Source organism: Salarias fasciatus, chromosome 23, assembly GCF_902148845.1.
Source record: "Salarias fasciatus chromosome 23, fSalaFa1.1, whole genome shotgun sequence".
Classification (NCBI taxonomy): Eukaryota; Metazoa; Chordata; class Actinopteri; order Blenniiformes; family Blenniidae; genus Salarias; species Salarias fasciatus.
In genome coordinates this window covers 1,587,155-1,605,884 of record NC_043766.1, presented here as the reverse complement: position 1 = coordinate 1,605,884, position 18,730 = coordinate 1,587,155, and the positions used below count along the sequence as shown (strand labels likewise).

Genomic DNA, 18,730 nt, shown 5'->3' with positions numbered 1-18,730 from the left:
GCTCAGCCTGTGAGGAAATGAACACACAGCTCTGGGAAGGAAGATTTTCAGACCTTTAGCGATGCTGGACTCACATGAAAGGTATGTTTGATGTGAAGCGCCAGGTTCTCCGACTGGACATTCCAGATGAGCGGCTGGGGGGAGCTGAGCACGAAGGCCAGGGGCTTCTGGTGGTACAGCATGGACTGGATGGGCTTCAGGTGGAGCTCCACCTGGGAAAACAAGGAAAAACCACAGCAGGTGAAACTGGGGCCCCGAGACAACAGGTGCTACTGAACGACAGTGAGAAAAGCCTCCTGAACACGATGCAAACATCCACGCGAGCAGATGCATCACATAAACGGCGGCTTGAAAAAACACTGCAAAAAACAACCTGTTCTCACACACACAAGTCTTGGTCTCCCCAGAAACATCAGTCGTGCTATTGTTGTAAATGCGGCAGTGTTTTGCTTCAGATTGTCCGTCTTTATCAGGCGTTTGTGGTTGTTTATGCACTCGCTTCGCTGATAAACTCTCAAAGACAGCGAGCTGCTCTCTCTCCCTAAAAGGCGCTTGATATGTAGCCTTAGCAGGATGTGAACTTTCACACACTGGAGCCTTTGTTAAGAGAGTCGGTGGGGAAAGAAAAAAAAATTGTATGTGGCGGGTCTCCACCATTTCTACTGCATGCAAATTACACATTTGGTTCTGGGCCTGCCATTAAATGAGACTGTCAGGCTTGAAAGACAAAGCGGCGTGTTCTCGGGGTCTGTTTCGTGGCGTGCACAGTTTGAACCGAGTCATGATGACTTGTTGACCCCGGGCTCGTATCAAGAGATACGGTCTGCTTGCATGCGACCGTCTTCTTGTGTTCTAGCTCCATTCTTTAGACGTACGACCGTTTGCCAAAGCTTGCTCAAGAGCTTTGGCAAAACTCTTGTTTGCTCCTCCGAGCTGACATGAGAGCTGGAGGGTTGTGTTTAGTACTCCTCTTCTTTAAACTACCTCCTCTCTGTGTCCTCACTAATCACTTCAACAACATCACCCGTTCCAGCGCCTGTGAACCAGTCGTGAAAGTCAGACGAAAATCAGAACATCTATCAAAAAACTAAAAACCGGACATTTATGAAAAACACTGTTTATAAAATATGCGGTAATATTAAATTGTATGAGACTGACTGGAAAAACCAGCCAGCTACATGAAAAGCAGGCAAACCAACAACTGTTTAGATGCCCCCCGTATCGACCAGCAGTAACAACACGGTGCATTTTTTACCAGGCTTCAACCATCTTCTCTCATTACAAGCCTGATGAAGACGTCAGCAGTGGACTGTGGGGAGCTGAAGCCAGCAGGGACCGAAAACCTGCACGTCTGGCGAAGTGGTCCCTGCAAGTGCTGCAAACATCAGTCCAAAGTCTCCCCGAGACATGACAATGGAAGACATTGCTCAACACCAATCTGCATGACCATACAAATAAACAGATGAGGGACTCGGTGCGCTATTTTTTACAGTGTTTTTATTGCACGTTTGCTCCTTTCCTCTTCTAGACCAGACACTGGAAAAAGCGAACGCGTCGTCAATGCGAGAAAAACAACAACCGAGATATGATCATACCTGGTGTGGCTTAGAGGGCCAGAGCGTGGAGAGGTGGAGGGGGGAGGCAGACCCAGGATGAGAACAAGCCAGAAAGTAAGAGAGGGAGAGAGAGCTGTAAAAGATGAGAGGTCCTGAAACCCAGACAGAAACATTTCCAGAAGACGTGAGTCACCTACAAACACCGGCATAAACACGGCTCGGGGAAGAGGAAGTGCCAAGAGGCAGTGAAAACTGTGGAAAATCTGAACGCTTCTTCTCTTCTAGCAGGTAAACAAATCAAAACCAGGTCTGGGCTGAGTGGTTCTGGGCCAACCTGGTCTGGACAGACAGCTGCTGTGCATCTCCAGCCACAGGGACCCAGACGTGGAGGTCCAGGAGGCTTCAGCGCAGCAGCCGAGGCATCAAAGTAGCTCTGGCATTAGCGAGGAAAACGGCCAAACGGCTCGACCTTCGCTGAACGGTCTACCGACCGGTCGTCACGAGGCTGGCACTGGGGTCTCATGGAGTGGGTGGGGAGTCTAGATGGAGGGCCCGTCTGGGCCTATCGCGTTACTGAAACCAACGGCGCACAGGGGACGACAGCTGGAGCAGCGCTCCAGCACAGGCGTGCCGTTAGCACGTTAGCATGGGCAAACAGTGTGTACGTCAACGAGGGAAAACAACGGAGACTCAAAGTTTGTTTGTTTTGTTAAGTGCGAAATGGCTGTGGAGGTCTCATGCATGCTGTTGGATTTTTTTGGGAGAAATTTTGAATGCAACATTTTGCGAGCGTGGCTAACGAATGCAACTCTTCCACGAGTGAGTACAGAATGAGCTGCAGTCGCTCCAGTATCAGCACGGCTCAGCAGTCCTGCAGGAGAAGGGAGTTTCCTTTATTGACAGAGCTAATTAAGTGCCTGATGAGCCCTGGTGGGTTGGAAAATCCCAAAACATCCTTTAATTAGCCAAAGAGTAAAACTAATCTGGAAGCATGCTCTCCATACCAGGACGTAATAATCAGCTTAAAAAAAAAAAAAAAAAGGCTGCAAAGTGGAGGCTATCGGGCGGATCAGGAAGTACGAGGAGAAGAGGACGAAGACTAAGAAGTAGCTGAAGAAGAAGATGGCAATGAAGGAGGAAAAGAAGAAGCCAAAATTCAAACATCAAGATGCCAAAGAAGCAAAAGCAGAAGAAAAATAAGAAATAATGAAGCAGGAAGGCTGAACTGGCAGAGTGGCTATGAGTCCGACAACAACCACAGAACCGCTTCCAGTGGATGGACAGAGTACCAGGCGTTGCTTTGAGGACTACTGAAGGAGTGGGAGAGTGCTGAATGAGGAGCTGTGTGAACACAGCCTCACCTCTCCAACTTCTGAAGGCCTACAGTCAGTCCTTAGTTCAGCTACAGTGGAAGAGGTCTGAAGGCATCACAGATACACTCAAACACATCTAAAGTCAGCTCAGGTGAATCAGTTCTTCTAGGAAACGTTCGTGCATGCTCAGGAAGAACATGCAAACTCCACATAGAAAGGTCAAGGGGTATTAGGCTAGTGAGTCGGTAACGTGTTTAGCTAATCAGAGGCTAAAACCAGCCCAGCACGTGTTCCTCCTGCACGGCCTTGCAGTTTACAGGTCCTGGTGCTAAATCAGAGCGGTTCCTATCCAGACCAGTCCGCCACAGAAAGAACTACGACATAAAGCAAACCCCAAACTGGCGGGATAAAGCCTTCACTTACACCAGTGTATTGTTAAAACACGAGCTGATGCCAAACACCAAGCGTTTCCTTATTTTTCAAAAGGTTTGGGTTTGAGAATTTATTACGCCGTCCCTACAGCAGTTTTATTGCAGGTCATTTACTTTTTTTCTATTCACGGAACTTTTCTGTAACTGGAGGAACCCTCACGCGTTCGGACAGAATGAAGCGAAGATTATGATGAAAAAACAACTCAGGAAACTCGACTGGATCTGACAACTGAAGCATGCAGCTGAAACATGGAGGGCTGGCTGAGGACCCGGCGGAGGACCGCCTGGGACCAATCACGCGCCGCTATCTGATGCGCCCTCTGAACGCAGGCCTTGTCTGTCTGGATCTTGGTTCTTTTTGGATCACCGAGGACCTACAGAGGATCGGAGGAGCAGAGCCGCTCGGCGGCGGGGGGGAAGCAGACGAGGAACCCGGTGACCACGCTTATCAGCGCCACCACATACTGAGCAGCGTGGGGATGCTACCTGGAGCCTGCAGGGCGGTGATTAGCATCAGTCTGCGCTCTGCTGAACGCCGAACTGAAGGGGAAAAGAGAGAGGGGGAAATATCTGAACAGACGTCAAAGAGAGGCGAGCGATGCCTGGATAGCAATCTTCCAGAATGCCGAGGAGAATAACAGCAGTGAGACGGAGGAGGCAGGAGATCAGCCTCCAGCTCATGGAGACAAACTCTGGGACGGCTTCTTTCCTCTAAACACTGAATTTTATCTTCTAATCAAACACATCTCCAGCACAACCTGTCAGAAGGAGTTTTTTTAAGAGCATTCTTTCATTTTTCCATCATTAGGGGGAATAAAGAGTGTTATTTATGACAGTCAACAATGTTTCGCCCAGCAGGAAGTAAGAGCTCAAACTTAGCTTTTCGCTGCAACATTCTCATCAAACGTTACACACAACACTTTTACCTCGAGCTGGAGCTGGCTCATGCCAAATATTGTTTAAATAGGAAGTGTGAATTAGGCGTTACGGCATGTATTAAGTATTTCTATTGGTGCTCGAACCTGTATTGACCCTTTAAAAAAGCTGGAATGGGTGCAGCTTTGAGCAGTGGCGGTGGTGAAATGCCATGTGGAGCCAGTGAGAACCGGACGCTCTCCTTAAGATATGGAACAAGATGATTGAGAAGTTCAAGTTTGAATAAGTTGAGGAGTTCCTTCAGAAAAACCAGAGTTAATGTCAGTTTAGTTCAGAGCATTTCTAGAGCATGAAATTATGAAAAGTGAAAACCAACCTGCTTGGTAAATTTCTGAATGTTTAAACTAATGGAAAATGGCAGACCAGACGGACAGACACACCTGACGGATTACTGACAGCAGCACAGCGGTGCGAGAAGCGTCAACCAGAGGCGGAGTGAACGGCCGTGAGAGCAGCCGGTCGTATACATACTGCAGCTCGGCGCTATCCGACGCTGTGCTCGCCACAGCTGTGTGTGCCTGGCCAGATCCTCCAGCAAGTCACCCGCGGCCCCAGATATCTGCGAATTCCAGCCGATAAAACAATCATCTGCTCTGCCTCACCCTGATTCGGAGCCAGCGGCGGCGTTTGATGTTTGCTTTGGGTAAACTGATTACAGAGAAAGACGGGCGATTTGAGATATCTCCAGCCCCTTTATTTATTCTTCACCCTCTCACCCTTACTGTAAGCCCCGCCAGGCCTCCTCCTGTGTGCGTCCATGAGTGTTTTTCCAGTGTTGCAACTTGGCAACAAGGTGTGTGTGTGTGCGCCTGTGTGTGTGCGTGTGCGTGAGAGAGAAACACTTCAGGATGATACCACCGCTTGGGTTGAGCTAAGGGGCAAACACCGACACCTCCGGGTCGACAGTCCACCAACCAAAAGCCACATTTCGCCTGGAATTCCCAGTGGGTGAAGAGGTGGCTGAAAAACGAGCGACGGGGCCAGCCGGGTCGCTGCGACTCCATCTCCCCTCGAGCTCGCCGAGATTAGGGTGTTTTCTTTTTGTTTTTTCAAAAAAGCATAACTCAGTTTTGTGAAAATATAAGAACGTCTGAGCCATCATTTATGGAAATTACTACCTTGTGAAGCATGCAGCTTGACCTGGCAGCCACAGGCTGTGCTTGGACTTGACAGTCCCGTCGCTGTGCTTGACCTACCCAACGGGCCTGTTTTTCCAGTCTGAGGCCCACACGGCTAAGAATGAGGCAAAGAGACGGTTTCTGTTTCTTTGATCATGACCGCTGGAGCTGAAGAAAATCATTACACTTTATTTCAGACCAAAAGAAACAGAAAAAAAAAAACACTGTCCAGCCAAGACGGAGGCCAAAGTGGTCATTTTATGGAAGAAAGAAGGTGCAGGGTTCAGCGGTACTTGAAATAAACAGCCAACTGATTAATTGGGATGTTGAATAAAAAGAACGTTTGAGGGATGAACAAGAAAAAAAGTGAGTTTTTTTTTTTTTTTTTTTCTTTCAGCCAGCCCCACAGATTTCAGCCAGTGTAGCCTGGAAATGCCCGACGGTCGCTGTCTGGGTTGGGTAACGTTTCAGGACAAACACCGAACAACGGGAGGCGGTCAGATCTGCTGGAACGCCGATAAATTCTCCTTCACTAATGGACCGTTTAATAGTCTCTCATTGTGCTTTATGAAACAAAGTAAGTACTGGGTGAAAAACGACCCGCAGCAGCAGCATCTTTCTCTAAATCCAACCGTAAATATCACCGTTTTCTCCATATTTTCAAGAACCACGGCTCTGTTGATGCCAACACGCCAACAATGCAAGGCTCTCTCCTCTCCAACATTATCACGATGCTAGCGGACGTAGGCTGAAAGGACGACTGCTCTGCATCCGTCTGAGGGCGAGCTGTCACTGTGCAGCCACTGCAGGCTCCGGCCGGGCCAGCACTACAGCCGCCACTGACGTGTTCTGCTGCACCTAATAACTCAGCTTTAGCTGTGGAGGGTGGCTGGGAGCCAAACGTGCACATTCTGAGTCCGGCCCAGCTGTGCATCTCTGCGTGCGGCTAACACCTTCGGTTACTACCCGTGCAGAACGGGTTCACCGGCGCAGGCAGGCAGGAAACAACTCATTGCTTTCACGTCGTTTGCCGGCAATGCGGACTGGCGGCACGGCCGCGGCGCTCTCATGTGGATATGAAAGGCAGGCGAAAGCAGGCCTCACACATGGCAGGATGTGTGCGCACACGCATGGAGAAGTGCTCACATGTGGCCTTGTGATCACCACCGGTGTCCACAAAGACCACGGAGGACATGCGGAGCGACAAAGACACGCTGTGGAGAATCAGCGGCATCATTAAATTGAGCAGTTAACACAAAATCTGGACGTCACTATTGATGGCCCCACGTCTCCGACTGTTTTCAGCCTCCATGTTTTTTGTTGAGGGTTGAAATTCACCCAGCAAAGGCTGTACAAGCACAGCCAGCATCTCAATACATTTTTAAACGAAGCTGAGGTCTGGCAGCCGCTGTGCGCTGAGAAGGAGTGGACAACTGAGGTTTGTGGACCATGTATTTTGATTCAAACCCGGTGCTACTGCAGTCCACAAAGTCCACTTTCATAGCGTACTTTACATTTCAGACCAAAAGGGCTCAAACTCGAAACTTTACAAAGGAGCTTGAAGCTGTCCTTGAATGGCCGTGTTTACAGTGAACTCTGGATTGATTAGACTGGATTTTTGCAGTATTCAAATGATGAACTTGTCAGGATTCGGCGTTAGCAGCAGGAATGTTCTTGCGTTGTGAAAGGAAGAGGGTTCCTCTGGCTGAGAACTTTTAAAGGTCACGGACCAATAATAACAAGTTCCTTTTTCCTGAAGTGAGAATAGCCTCTCTCGAGTTCATCCACAGGTGTTAAAGGATCCCTTTGCTTCAGGCCATAATTCCTTTTTCCACAGGATTATGCTGCCTCCTCCAGTTCACGGAAGATCAGGATCAGATACTGTCAACGACACGGCAATGTGACATAAAGGCTGACCCCCCCCCCCCAAAAAAAAAAAATAACAAAACCACAGTCCTGCTAGATCTAGGTCTGCCCATGTCTCAGGTGGAAAAGATACCAAGGAGCGGGGAAGGGCTCAGGCAGTCTATCTACAGATCAGGAACCTCCTGCAACAGGACAGCGACCTTCTACACTCAGGGCTGAGGGAAAGAGAGGACGGACAGACGGATTTCTGCTGCCCCCACACCCAAATCCCGGACCTGAAACCGGACCTGAACCGGACCAGCGGACCTCATTCTGAAGCCGCACAGAAAAGGGTTCACTGTGTGTTAAAGTGATTCACACAGAACAGTGTTAATGTCCAGAGTGCTTTGTGTCTGTATTTTTCATTGCTAATGTGTGTGTGGTTTCATTAGATAATCAAACAACAGCGCCCCCTAGGGGTCCAACATGATAACTACATTGCTGTAACATCAGTGCTGTTTCCATGTAAACGGGCGTAGTTTTCAGTCCGTTGCCGTGCCAACACGTCTGGCTACATAGAGACATCCCGGGCATCTTCTTCCTGCTCGGTTAGAACCGGTCTTTGTTCTGCTCTGATTCACATCCTGCACCGATCCAGTCCTCCCAGCAGAAAAAACCCAAAACGGATCCGAGCCGGGGAACCACTGCAGAACCAATTAAGGCCAAGTCAGACCGTCCTAATTACCTTTAAAACATCTACTTGTGAGTTTCCACACATGCAGGTAAGTCAGCAGAGTCCGTGGTCCGTTCCAGTCCAACCACGGATTTATCATTCCGCTCTGCTTCACAATAAATAAACTCTCGTCACGACTGACAATATTACTTCGGACAAAATAACAAGCAGAGCATTAGAAAACAAACGTGGCTACCTGAGTTTGTCAGCTGACTGTGTTTACGAATCATTAATCCGTCCACTGAAATCTCCTGAGAGCTAGTGGAAACATTATCTTTTTCTTTTTGTGAAGGTTGTGGGTAACTTTTAAGAGCTGATAAAACCGAGTTAGGTGAAGTTTTCTGTACAACTTTAACAGTTTGATCCTGCCACGCTGAGACGTGGACTAAACGATGTTCATGTGCTCCTGAAGGGTTCGGTTTGAAAGATTTGTTCTCTGATTTTAGAGAAAAGAGGTTAAACAGCAATACTGACCAAAACGTGATTCAAATCTCAGTATCTGGAGGGCCGTCAGTCTGCCGCTGGTTCTTGAAACGTACGCTGACTTCCTACAACGCACTTCAATTATTCATCAACCTAGAAATTTACCTCCAAATATTTGACTTTATTCTCAAACTCTAAACATTTTGCATTCTCAACATTTCCACTTTATCCTTTCACAGTAAGAGTTTATCTCATACACGTTTTATTTTTGATTTATTCAAATGTTCAGGGTTTTTTTTAGATGTTCAAAATAGTGAACTTTATTTGCTTATTGTTTCCAAGTCATTTACATTTCAACTTTTAGACATTGTGTTGCCTTTTTTTTTTTTTTTTAATTCCCATATTTTCCACATGAATTCGACAAACGGGTTCGCCTGTGTGGCTCATCTTCCTCAGGAACAAAGATCCTATATAACTGACAGGGAGCGCGCACTCCTTCCATTCTGATGAGCTTTAAACACACCAAAGGCGTCCAGCAGCATTCAAAGAGTCCGCTCAGGGAGGCTTTTCAATCTCACAGTCAATGCTTCAGTGTTAAATAAATGATTCTCAAGAAACAAAAGACCACACACCCGAACGAGAACGCTAACATTAAGGAAACTCTGAAGTTTTTTTTTTTTTTTTTCCCCCATCGGTTCAAAATAAATGTCTTCTTTTTAACACGAACAGAGAAGTGGAAAACGTAACCTTGTTTTCACAGAAGAATATCACAGCTGCTCGTCCTCAACATAACAAACTCCCAATTTACGCGACAATGTTTCTGGTGAAACGCATCATTTTTGCGTTTTTCACTTCAGAAAACTTTTAAACATGTATACGACAATACCTTGAAGATTGATCTCCTGCTTTGGGACGAAAGCAGGAATCAAGCCTCGAGATTAATGCCTTTATTTTGCCTGCCGATGCAGCGTTTCCACACACAATAGCTTTCTGTACATTTGGCCTGAGGAATAGCTGAGCTTTACGTCAGCGGTGAAATTTCAAAACAAGTCGATGCACGCTGTGAATGAGGGGGATGATGACGGCGATACTCGGGACGGGGGTAAAATCCAGACACAGCACTTTTTCAAGGACCGTGGAGTCTGTGATTCATCTCCTACTATGTCTGCTGGTGAGAACTCCAGCCACAATGTGTGGCCAAAGAACACCTGAAGGCAGGGAGCGACTCTTCAACCGACGCCAGCGACGAGCACCGACGGGAGACAAGCCGAAAGTCGGAGCTGACGCACCAAGGAGGGCGGAGCAAAACAAATACGTGATTAGAAAGACACTCGGACACAGATCAATACCTGAAGAAAGCTTCACAGAAGATGAACAGATAGAAGAGGTGCTCTGCCGTCCCCTCATCTTCTAGATTCTCTTTCTAGGCCAGATAAACAGTAAGAGCTGCTCCACTCAGTGTTTCCACTGCCCTCATTCACTCGACTCTAATCTGGGCCTCTGATAATGGCTGCCAGTCCTTTTCCACTCAGCTCCGAGGAAACAGCCTGGCCGAAGCTCTGCTGTGACGGATCCACAACCCAAACACGGACTCACTACATTTTTCCTTCCATCCATCCGTCCAGAGTCCTCAGTCCGACTCAGGAGAGCGGGGAGCTGCAGCCGATGTTGGGAGAAGGTTGGGTAAACCCAGAACTCAGAAGAAAGAGACGGTGTAGGAGAAAAATACAGAACCTGAGCAGCCAGAAAACAAACAAAAAATGCATGGAGGGCGAACCAGTGTTGAGCCTGAACTCCTTTATTCTGTGCGAACGTGAACTGAAGGCGCTGTGTTCCCGCCTGATGAACGTTCACTCTGGCGTCTGTGAATGGCGCACTTTAAAAGATTAACTTTATTCAAGAGAGTCAGAGCCACATTTCCACAGGGTCTTCCAGGCAAAAAACACTGAAACACACCGTAAACGGGCCTAAATATGAAGGGAGAAAACACCTAATCTGGCAACACAGAGTGTCACCCTGAGCACCAAACAGTTAGGTCAACGCTGCAGTGCAGGAAAACCTGTAATTCCAGGGAAATCCCAGCAGGGGGCGATGATGTTGGTTTCAAAAGAGCCCGAGTCTCATTGGAACCCATTCAAAAATGGTGAATTTCAAAGTGTAAATAAACACATAAAGGCCCGGTTTCAGAACAGGTTATGGTCTCTGTCTCTAGTTTCTACAACCCAGTCGTCTGGACCAGACTCCGATTTTCACAGAAATCATGTGTTGATTCTATTGTATGAGTTAAAGTTCTGCATAAATCGCCCTATCACAGCTCCTCCTCTGTCCAGGTGATGTCAGGTGACAGGCTGGACCAATCACCTGCCTGCTGATGGGCTTCCTCCTGGAGTGAATTCCCCTGAGCAGCGTGAGGCGGACTGACCTTGGCGGGACTGCTGTCCGGCCCCTCTGGAGCGCGGGCCCCTCAGGTTGACCACGTGGACCTCCTGCGGCTGGCCGACCGTTGGCCTGCTGGCGCAGCCCGCCAGGGCTGGCGAAGCTCCGCAGGACGGCCTGCACCGGGTGTCCCGAGCCCGACGGCAGCAGCTCGCACGGGCCTGCGAAGCAAAGGTCCTGCAGGAGCAGACGGAGCAGGGTGAGGAGCAGAACCAGGACCAGGCCCCAGCTCCCTGACAGGAGCTAACGTTCACCATATTTTACTGACCAGTCCGACGACCTGACCCCAATATATCTTTACCTTTCAGAAAACAGCAGAGATAACCCAGTCAAAATGAAAGCAAATTATATATATGAAGACATTTCTAGACATATATATATAAAGCAACACCTATATTTCAAAAGCTGTGTGTAATGAGCTGAAAGTACTTGTAGGAAAAATAGTAGTGGCATTTTTTTTAAACCAGCTGGCAACTCATAACCTGAAGCAGCAGCAGGAAGTCGTCCGCCGCAGCAGCTTGCTTTAACCAAACAACTTTCATCAGCAGGAGATTTGTTTATTTTTCCAGTTTTATTTTCTTCCTAATCTCCCTTCCACTCTACCATAAAATGGCTGCCATAGCCTTTGTTTTTTTTTTAAACAAAACGAAAAAAAAGAACAAGATGAAGAGTAAATTCACAAAAACAACCCAGACGATAAAAACAGAAACAGATCTCACTAGAATCACCAACATAAATGCAAATACACCTTCACTATATTGTGGGAATGTCAAAATTACAAACATATGGCCAAGGCTGGCCAACTGGTAACCCAGTGTCCACATGTAAATAAAAATGCACCAGAGCAGAGTCCTGGACCAGGGATGGAGGAGGGCTTCACCGAGCAGCCACGGACTTTCCAAAGACAACTGGGGATTAGAAAGAAGGATTTTACTGATACCTCAAAACTGTCAGTAAGTGGAAAAGCTGAGCAAGTCTTTCAGTAAACACCACACACCACACACACACACCACTGAGTCCTGATCAGTGTAGAAACCAGACCCATCAGGTGTTTCTCTGGGCTCATCTGCAGGGCTGCAGGCGCCACAGCCTCCGGACCGGGTCAGACCAGCGCCGCCGCGCCCAGCAGGGTCTCGTGACGCCGACCCCGGCCCGTCGGCGGTTCATCTGCGATCTGTCTCCAGCGTCTGCAGAGCGGGACCGACGCTCTCGGCGTTCCACGCCGAGCATCCCGAACAGCTCCCGGATGATTTGTAACTGAACTTCAGCACAACCTGGGAGCCTCCTCTACGTAAACTTCCTTTTCAGGGTGGAATCCTCACCGAACCCACAAAGAGGACGGGCCACTAAGACAGGAGGCTTTCTGTGAGCCACCAGAACAGCTTTCTCCGCTAGAGCCTTGTGTAAACTATGAGAAAGTGAGTTTTTTTTCCCCCCTCAAGGTCAAGCCCTGCCCCTATATCATTATGCCAGCTGAGGCCGGCTCACGTTTCAAATCCATCACACAGAACATGCAGAGGCTGCCAATGGCAATCAGACGGAACATTTGGAAATAATTAAAGTTCAGTGAAAGACAGTTAGATAACAACGTTAACTCCCTCCAACTGGCTCCAAACACACACTGGCCGGCGCTGGGGTACAGCTAAGGGGAAGAGGCCTTCTTTTTTTTTTTTCTTTTCGTTTCTCGTGCTCAGAACACATAGCTATTGTTTTCTCTTTCCGTGCTGTGTAATAAGTCCATGTTAGATCAGCATAAAGCCAGAGATCATGTATGGCAATAGCTCTCCTCTCCTTGTTGTGAGAAAAGCACAGAGGCTTTATTGTTACCATATTGTCTCCAGAGACAGATCCTACACCCTCATCAGACCCGTCCTCTGCTCTGACGGCCTCGGTCAGACCCGGATAGAGACTGTCCTCCGGCAGACATATATCAAAACCTGGCAGAGCGTTCCTGCCGCGGGTCGACGAAAACAACACAGGGTCTAATGGTAAAAAACCTGCGGTGTATCAGCATTTCAACCCACGCCTCACCCCCCGCCTCTCCAGCCTCCTCTTCCTCCCAGAGGAGTGAAAGCCTACTCCCTTCCCAGCCATGTCATCAGGCCTCACTCCCACAAACACGTCCGAGGGCACTTCAGCTCACTTTTTCCCCCTCACACACGGAAAATAACAAACAACTGCACGACAAACAAAGGAGCGCGGCGCGCTTTCTGGGAGACCGCCAAAAGATTACACCATTTGTTGGCCAAATGATTGGATCGTCTAATTGTTGAAAACACAACAAAACGAGAGTCATTCAGGACAAAATCCACCACGTGATCGGGAAAGTAGGGCAGTCATTGTGGTGAGACCCTGCTTTTTCAGAGGCAGAGGAAGACCATGGAAACTGTCACAAATATTCCTAATTTATGGGAGGTGCTTGTTTGTGATTCTCCAGGGTGAATCTGGCTTCATGTAGTTTATCTCTTGGGGAAGATGATCGTTTAAAACAACATCGATCCATAACTTATGAGAAATAATAACTAAATAAAAAAGAAAAACACATCAGTCACACATATGTAAAACAGTTGCTATAGAAATGTCTGTAAACACTCCGGGGTATTCATGCCAAAGACTGAGATCTTTATCGTAGTTCGGGCTTTATTTAGCTGATCTGTTTTCTATGGTCACATAACATGTTGCATCTTCAGTAGAAAAGCTACAGAGGTTCATCACGAGTCCCAGAGAGCGAACCGTAATGATTATGGTTTTATCCTAGAGTCTCTTCAAATCCGGAGCCACCACTGGAGTTTAATAAAACTGTAGAGAATAATAATGATCCTCGTGGACTCGGTCAAGCTCCAGAAAAGTCCAGAAGCCTTTCAGTTGTCACAGTAACGTTAAAACCCCCCCACATGATGGTGGTGAGGGCTTCATCCAGCACTAGACCTTTAAATCAGACCGCCTCTGTCTGGGACTTTCATTAAGATAATGTAGGATAAATGCTCTCTGGACGAGTCGGTGTTCTGGGTGATCTCCCCAGGTACTTTTACACAAAAAACATCTCATTTTATCTTCAGACCTGCAACAAGAATAATGAACTCTTTCACACAAAATTCTACTGTCCTGAAGAGTTAGATATGAGATCAAGGTCAAAATGCCGCGAGCCACTGTAGAGTGTCAGGAGGCTTTTCCCGGTTCTGGACGCTTCCGTCTCAGCTCACGTGTTCCTTTAGCTCCAGAAGGATCTCTGCTGATCCCGGCTGGGAGGAGTGAGGCTCTTAACGGCTCAACGCTCCCCAGCGAGGTAATAACCACCACTGCAGTCTGGGAGCGCTCACAGGGAGCTTCAGGCGCCGTTGGAGGCTTTTGTTGGATGAATGAACAGTGTCAGACTCAGGCTCTCTTGGAGAACCGGGGCAGCTTCGTTTCACAGTCGTGGTTATTTTGTCCATCAGGAGATGGGGAAAAGTAGTGTTCTCAAAAGGACAGCAGAGAACACAGGATGTTGCTGTCTTTAGTTTGATAAATCATTTGGGATTTCAGCTGCTCTACTTGCAGGTAATTCAACCAATTCTTATAAACAATCATTTTCCTGACCTAAACTTACAGTACTTTAAAACAGAAGCCAGAGGACGAAGAGCGGCTCGGCGGCTGCTTCCAGGCCGCACTGGACCTCTTGCTGTCGCTTCGCGGGTCTGCCTTCCTGGAGCTGACCCCTTTCTAATCGGGTAAACAGCAAAGTGGGACAGACTTTGTCTCTCCCGGCGGCGGCTGTGGCTTTTGAGGTGGCGGGCACAAACACCCACAGAGGAGCGGAAAATGAGAGAAACTGTTGTTCTGCATGTGAAAAAACCATCCAGCCCGAGTCCGGCAGACACTCTGAACTCTCCGTAACCCAACAGGGACTGAAAGACACTGGAAGACACTCCTCAAGCATGTCCAACCATCGCTTTTCAAAGCTTCAGGACTGTGAGGAGGATTTGTTTATACCAAGCTGTGATTGCAGATGTGCAGCTAATAACTAACTTTCAAGATGTGAGGTGAGATGGAGTTTTGGTGATTTTAAAAGAGTTGAAACTGGGAAACTTTTCTGGAAAAAATGCATCAATGTTGTGTAAATTTGGACTAAGTTCTTCAAATTTGAGCTGCGTTATGGTGATACACCTAAACAGGGCAGAGAATATCCATAAAAAAATATCAAATAAAAAATCCCTGTGGCTTTGAGGGTGAACCCACCTGATGAAACACAGCCTGGAAAGAGTGCAATCAGAACCGACACTGAAAACGTCAGCATTTAACAGCGGCAATGTCTCTTCTCTGCAGCAGTGGGCGTTGGTCTATTTCTGATCAGCGACCACCGGAGCCACCCAGCGAGTCACACCAACACACACACACACACACACACACACACACCAACACACACCACACCCCGCTCGGGTTCCTCCCGGCCGCCCCCACTACGATGTTTATTTCTGCGGTCACGGCTCTTTGGGGCAGATTAGTATCAAATACTACCGTCATGATTTATAAGGGAAAAACACAGAACATGGAGTTATAAGGCCACGTCTGTGAGGAAAATTTATTTTCTGTAAAAAGATATTAATGATTTCTTTCTAATTACACACTCCCTAATGGTGTTTAGGCTCTGCTCGAGGTGATGACAGGAAGTGGGTGCAGTAAATCCATGCTAAGCAGGGTGACTGTGAAAACATTCTGTTTGATGAATTTAATCTGAGCTCTGAAGTCGTCACACAGCTCCCGTCCTTGGCCGTCTGTCTTCTGGAATCTAAACCTACTGCGTGACTCAAACACTAATATCTCTTTCAGACCATTCTGTTCCAGTCATTTGTCAACTGCGACTGAAGAGGTGCGATCAAAAACACAATTAGAAACCTCCTCTTTCACTTAACAACATTTTCCTTTCAGAAGTACTCGGCCTTAAAGGAAAGACGAAAACACGCAGGATCACGATGAAGTGAACCCCACGAGGGATGAAGAAGGGTACTTCAGGACCTGCATGCTGCCTTTGGCTGATTGTTCCTGATTAGGGAAAGATCCCAAGACCAACGTAAACCTGGAGCTCGGCCACAGAGGACGAGATCCAGTGAGAAGCTGTGCGTCGGTAGCAGTGCTGGGCGTCCAGGCTTCAATCTCATTCTGGCTCAATAGCATAATCCCAGAACGGGATTCAAACAGGTGAGCGCGGGCCCCTGCTAGGTTCAACGTCCGCACATGAAACGCAGGGTGAGTCGTGTTTACTTCCACAGCGGCATTCAGCCAGCGCTCGGTACAGGAAGTGATGTCAGCGTGTGGCCAGTTCGGGACAAATCTGATATTCCCACAAAGCCATTTCCAAGATAAATAAACACAACCTTCCCTCCAGTGAGCATACACACTCCTCGTGTGTGCCGGTCCCAGTATTCCTGACTGAGGTTCTGGAGACGCAGGAGACAGTGAAGACAACATGGACACACACACACACACACACACACACCACACACACCACACACACCCACACACCACACACACCCACACACACCACACACACACAGGACGACAGTAAGGCCACTTAATGAATTTTGAGCATACTTGTCCATAATGCTCAGATGTGATGAAGCGGGACATGCTTCAGCAGACCTCGTCCCGTCCAGAGCTGCCGGTTCCCATATGGGGAGCAGGATTACAGGAATCCTCCGGTCTCCCTCCCTGGGCTGCAGGGCACGATTCCCAGGCCAGTTTGGGGAAGGTAATATTCTACCATCTTTTGTTTTCCTCGGGGGCTTTGGACCAAAGAAGTACTAACTGTGCAGTGTTGACATCTGCACGGCCCACTCGCCCCTGAACCGCCAGCCACTACTACAGGAAGCGAGTAAAGCCTTTCATAAGGGTTGAGTAAGTTCACTTCTCTGGTCCTGCCTATGAAAGGATTTATCTCCGGGCTGTAAAATTGGAGGAATAAGTGGAGGAAGCTGGAATGGGATGAGGGGGGGGCAGAGGGTGAGCCTGAATTCCATTAGGGAAGTCGTAAACTCCCCCTTCAAAGTGTGAAAACTGAAGTTGAGATACCCCACAAATCTGTCTGTAACTCAATCTCACCCAAACACTCTTTGGTGTTTGGGTGGGACTGGCACGTTTCTGTGGCGTAATCTCATCGGCTGGCACATGATTGAGAAAACAGCCGAAACACTGCTGACGGATTGAGTTTTATCTGCTGGATGTGAAGTATGGACACACAGACGAGGCTCGTTTGGGCTCTGAAGTGACCCGGCAGCTGCTGAGACACTCGTTTTCACTCTCTGAACCGAGTCACCGCGCGGTGTAAGATTGTAAATGGACCCCCATAGATTATGGACCCCCCCTATGGAAAATGGTCCCCCGTCCAAATTTAGGGAATGGTTAATTTTTTTTAAATTATTTTTGGAATGTATAATGAAAACAAACCAGCATTTAAAAAAACATATTTATTGAGGTATATAACAAGTATTATACATAGTTAAAAATGTAACAAGATCACAGATATTATTATGAAGAAATATCACACTGAATGGCAGATTACAAAGGAAAAAAATAACAAAAGAGCTGGATGTCCTCATCCCAGTCCCGCTGCTCGCTGACGTACTTTACAACGGCACTGCAAAGTCTCTGGCTGAATCGCTCAGCCTGGCCGTTGGACTGTGGTGGGAGGCGGTCGTCTTGCGGTGGTCGATCTTGAGACGTCTGCAGAGCTCTCCGTTGACACAGTTGCAGGACTCGCGGCCCTGGTCTGTGATGAGGACTTTGACGTTGGAGTAGCAGTAGACCAAGACCTTGTTGGGTCTGGCCTCTGCTTCAGGCCACTTGGCGAGGTAGTAGTTCATCACAGCGATATACCGGTGACCGCTGGCTGATGGGGGGAGTGGCCCAACCTGGTCCATCCCAAACTGAGTGAAACTGGTGTCTGGAGGAGCGATGGGCTGGAGGACTGCAGCGACCTGGCAAAGATGGTTGCTGCACTGACAGTCATCACAGGAAGCTGTATGAAAAAAAGAGGAATAGCTATAATACACAACAACAACTACATTATTTGATATAGATAAAAGGACTCGGGGACTTGAAAACATTATAAATACCAGGGGGTACATATCCTATGCCATACAAAATGGACCCATCTGCAGTTACTACATGAGTTGACATATTAACAAGTAGATCCATAAATAAGTATAAAACTCTTACCGATAAAGTTTGCGATGTCGTTGTGCTGAGGGCCAGAAAGCGGCTCCTGATGAGGGACGTGGTCTTGTTGACACCCTGGTGACCTGCTGTAGGGCAACATGGAGGATGGCCTCCTTCTTCGTAACCCTGATGACACCAAGGTGCTTCTGGGTCTTGGGGTGAATGTAGTGAAGAGTGCCATCCAGTAGTACATACTTGTTGAACTTTATTTTGAACTTTTTGAACTCAGTGAAATTAAGAATGACTTATTTTGGGCCAGCTTCAACTGTTGTCATATACTGGGTCTTTGTCATTCAGTGTGTTATATTTTAAAAGTTCATACAAGAGCTAATTTGCCTCTATTATAGTGTGTATAGTTCAAAACTTTAAAAAAAATTATTAATTCCTAAATTTGGAGGGGGGTCCATATTCCATACTACACCGGCATTCACACGATTCTAATTTAAAGGACATTTTTGCTAAAAAAAAAAATAAATAAAATAATATAATATCTATATATATATATATATATATATATTATATATATATAATATATATATATATATCTTGAATATTTCTTATCTTTTTTTCATTTGGACTGAAAAACCGAGTGTGTACTTGCTATAAACTGTTGTTCATGCTATAAATACATAAAGTGTATTTATTCAATAACCTAGCAGAGGTACTGAATGTTTATAGATGTTTTAGTCAGCAGATGGGAAGTAAGACCATCAAGTACAATCTTATGGAGTCCCTAGTTAGAAAA

The 18,730-nt window shown here is 47.3% G+C and overlaps 1 protein-coding gene across 1 annotated transcript in view; it reads right to left on the bottom strand.

Annotated features, from left to right (window-relative positions):
• Window positions 1-17,630, bottom strand: part of tgfbr3 (transforming growth factor, beta receptor III) — a 46,392-nt gene extending 28,762 nt beyond the window's left edge. The window contains 5 exon segments of the mRNA XM_030083617.1: window positions 75-212; window positions 10,778-10,813; window positions 10,815-10,886; window positions 10,888-10,968; window positions 17,406-17,630. Coding sequence (XP_029939477.1) covers window positions 75-212; window positions 10,778-10,813; window positions 10,815-10,886; window positions 10,888-10,968; window positions 17,406-17,630 — 552 coding nt within the window.
• Window positions 17,631-18,730: the final 1,100 nt, after the last annotated feature.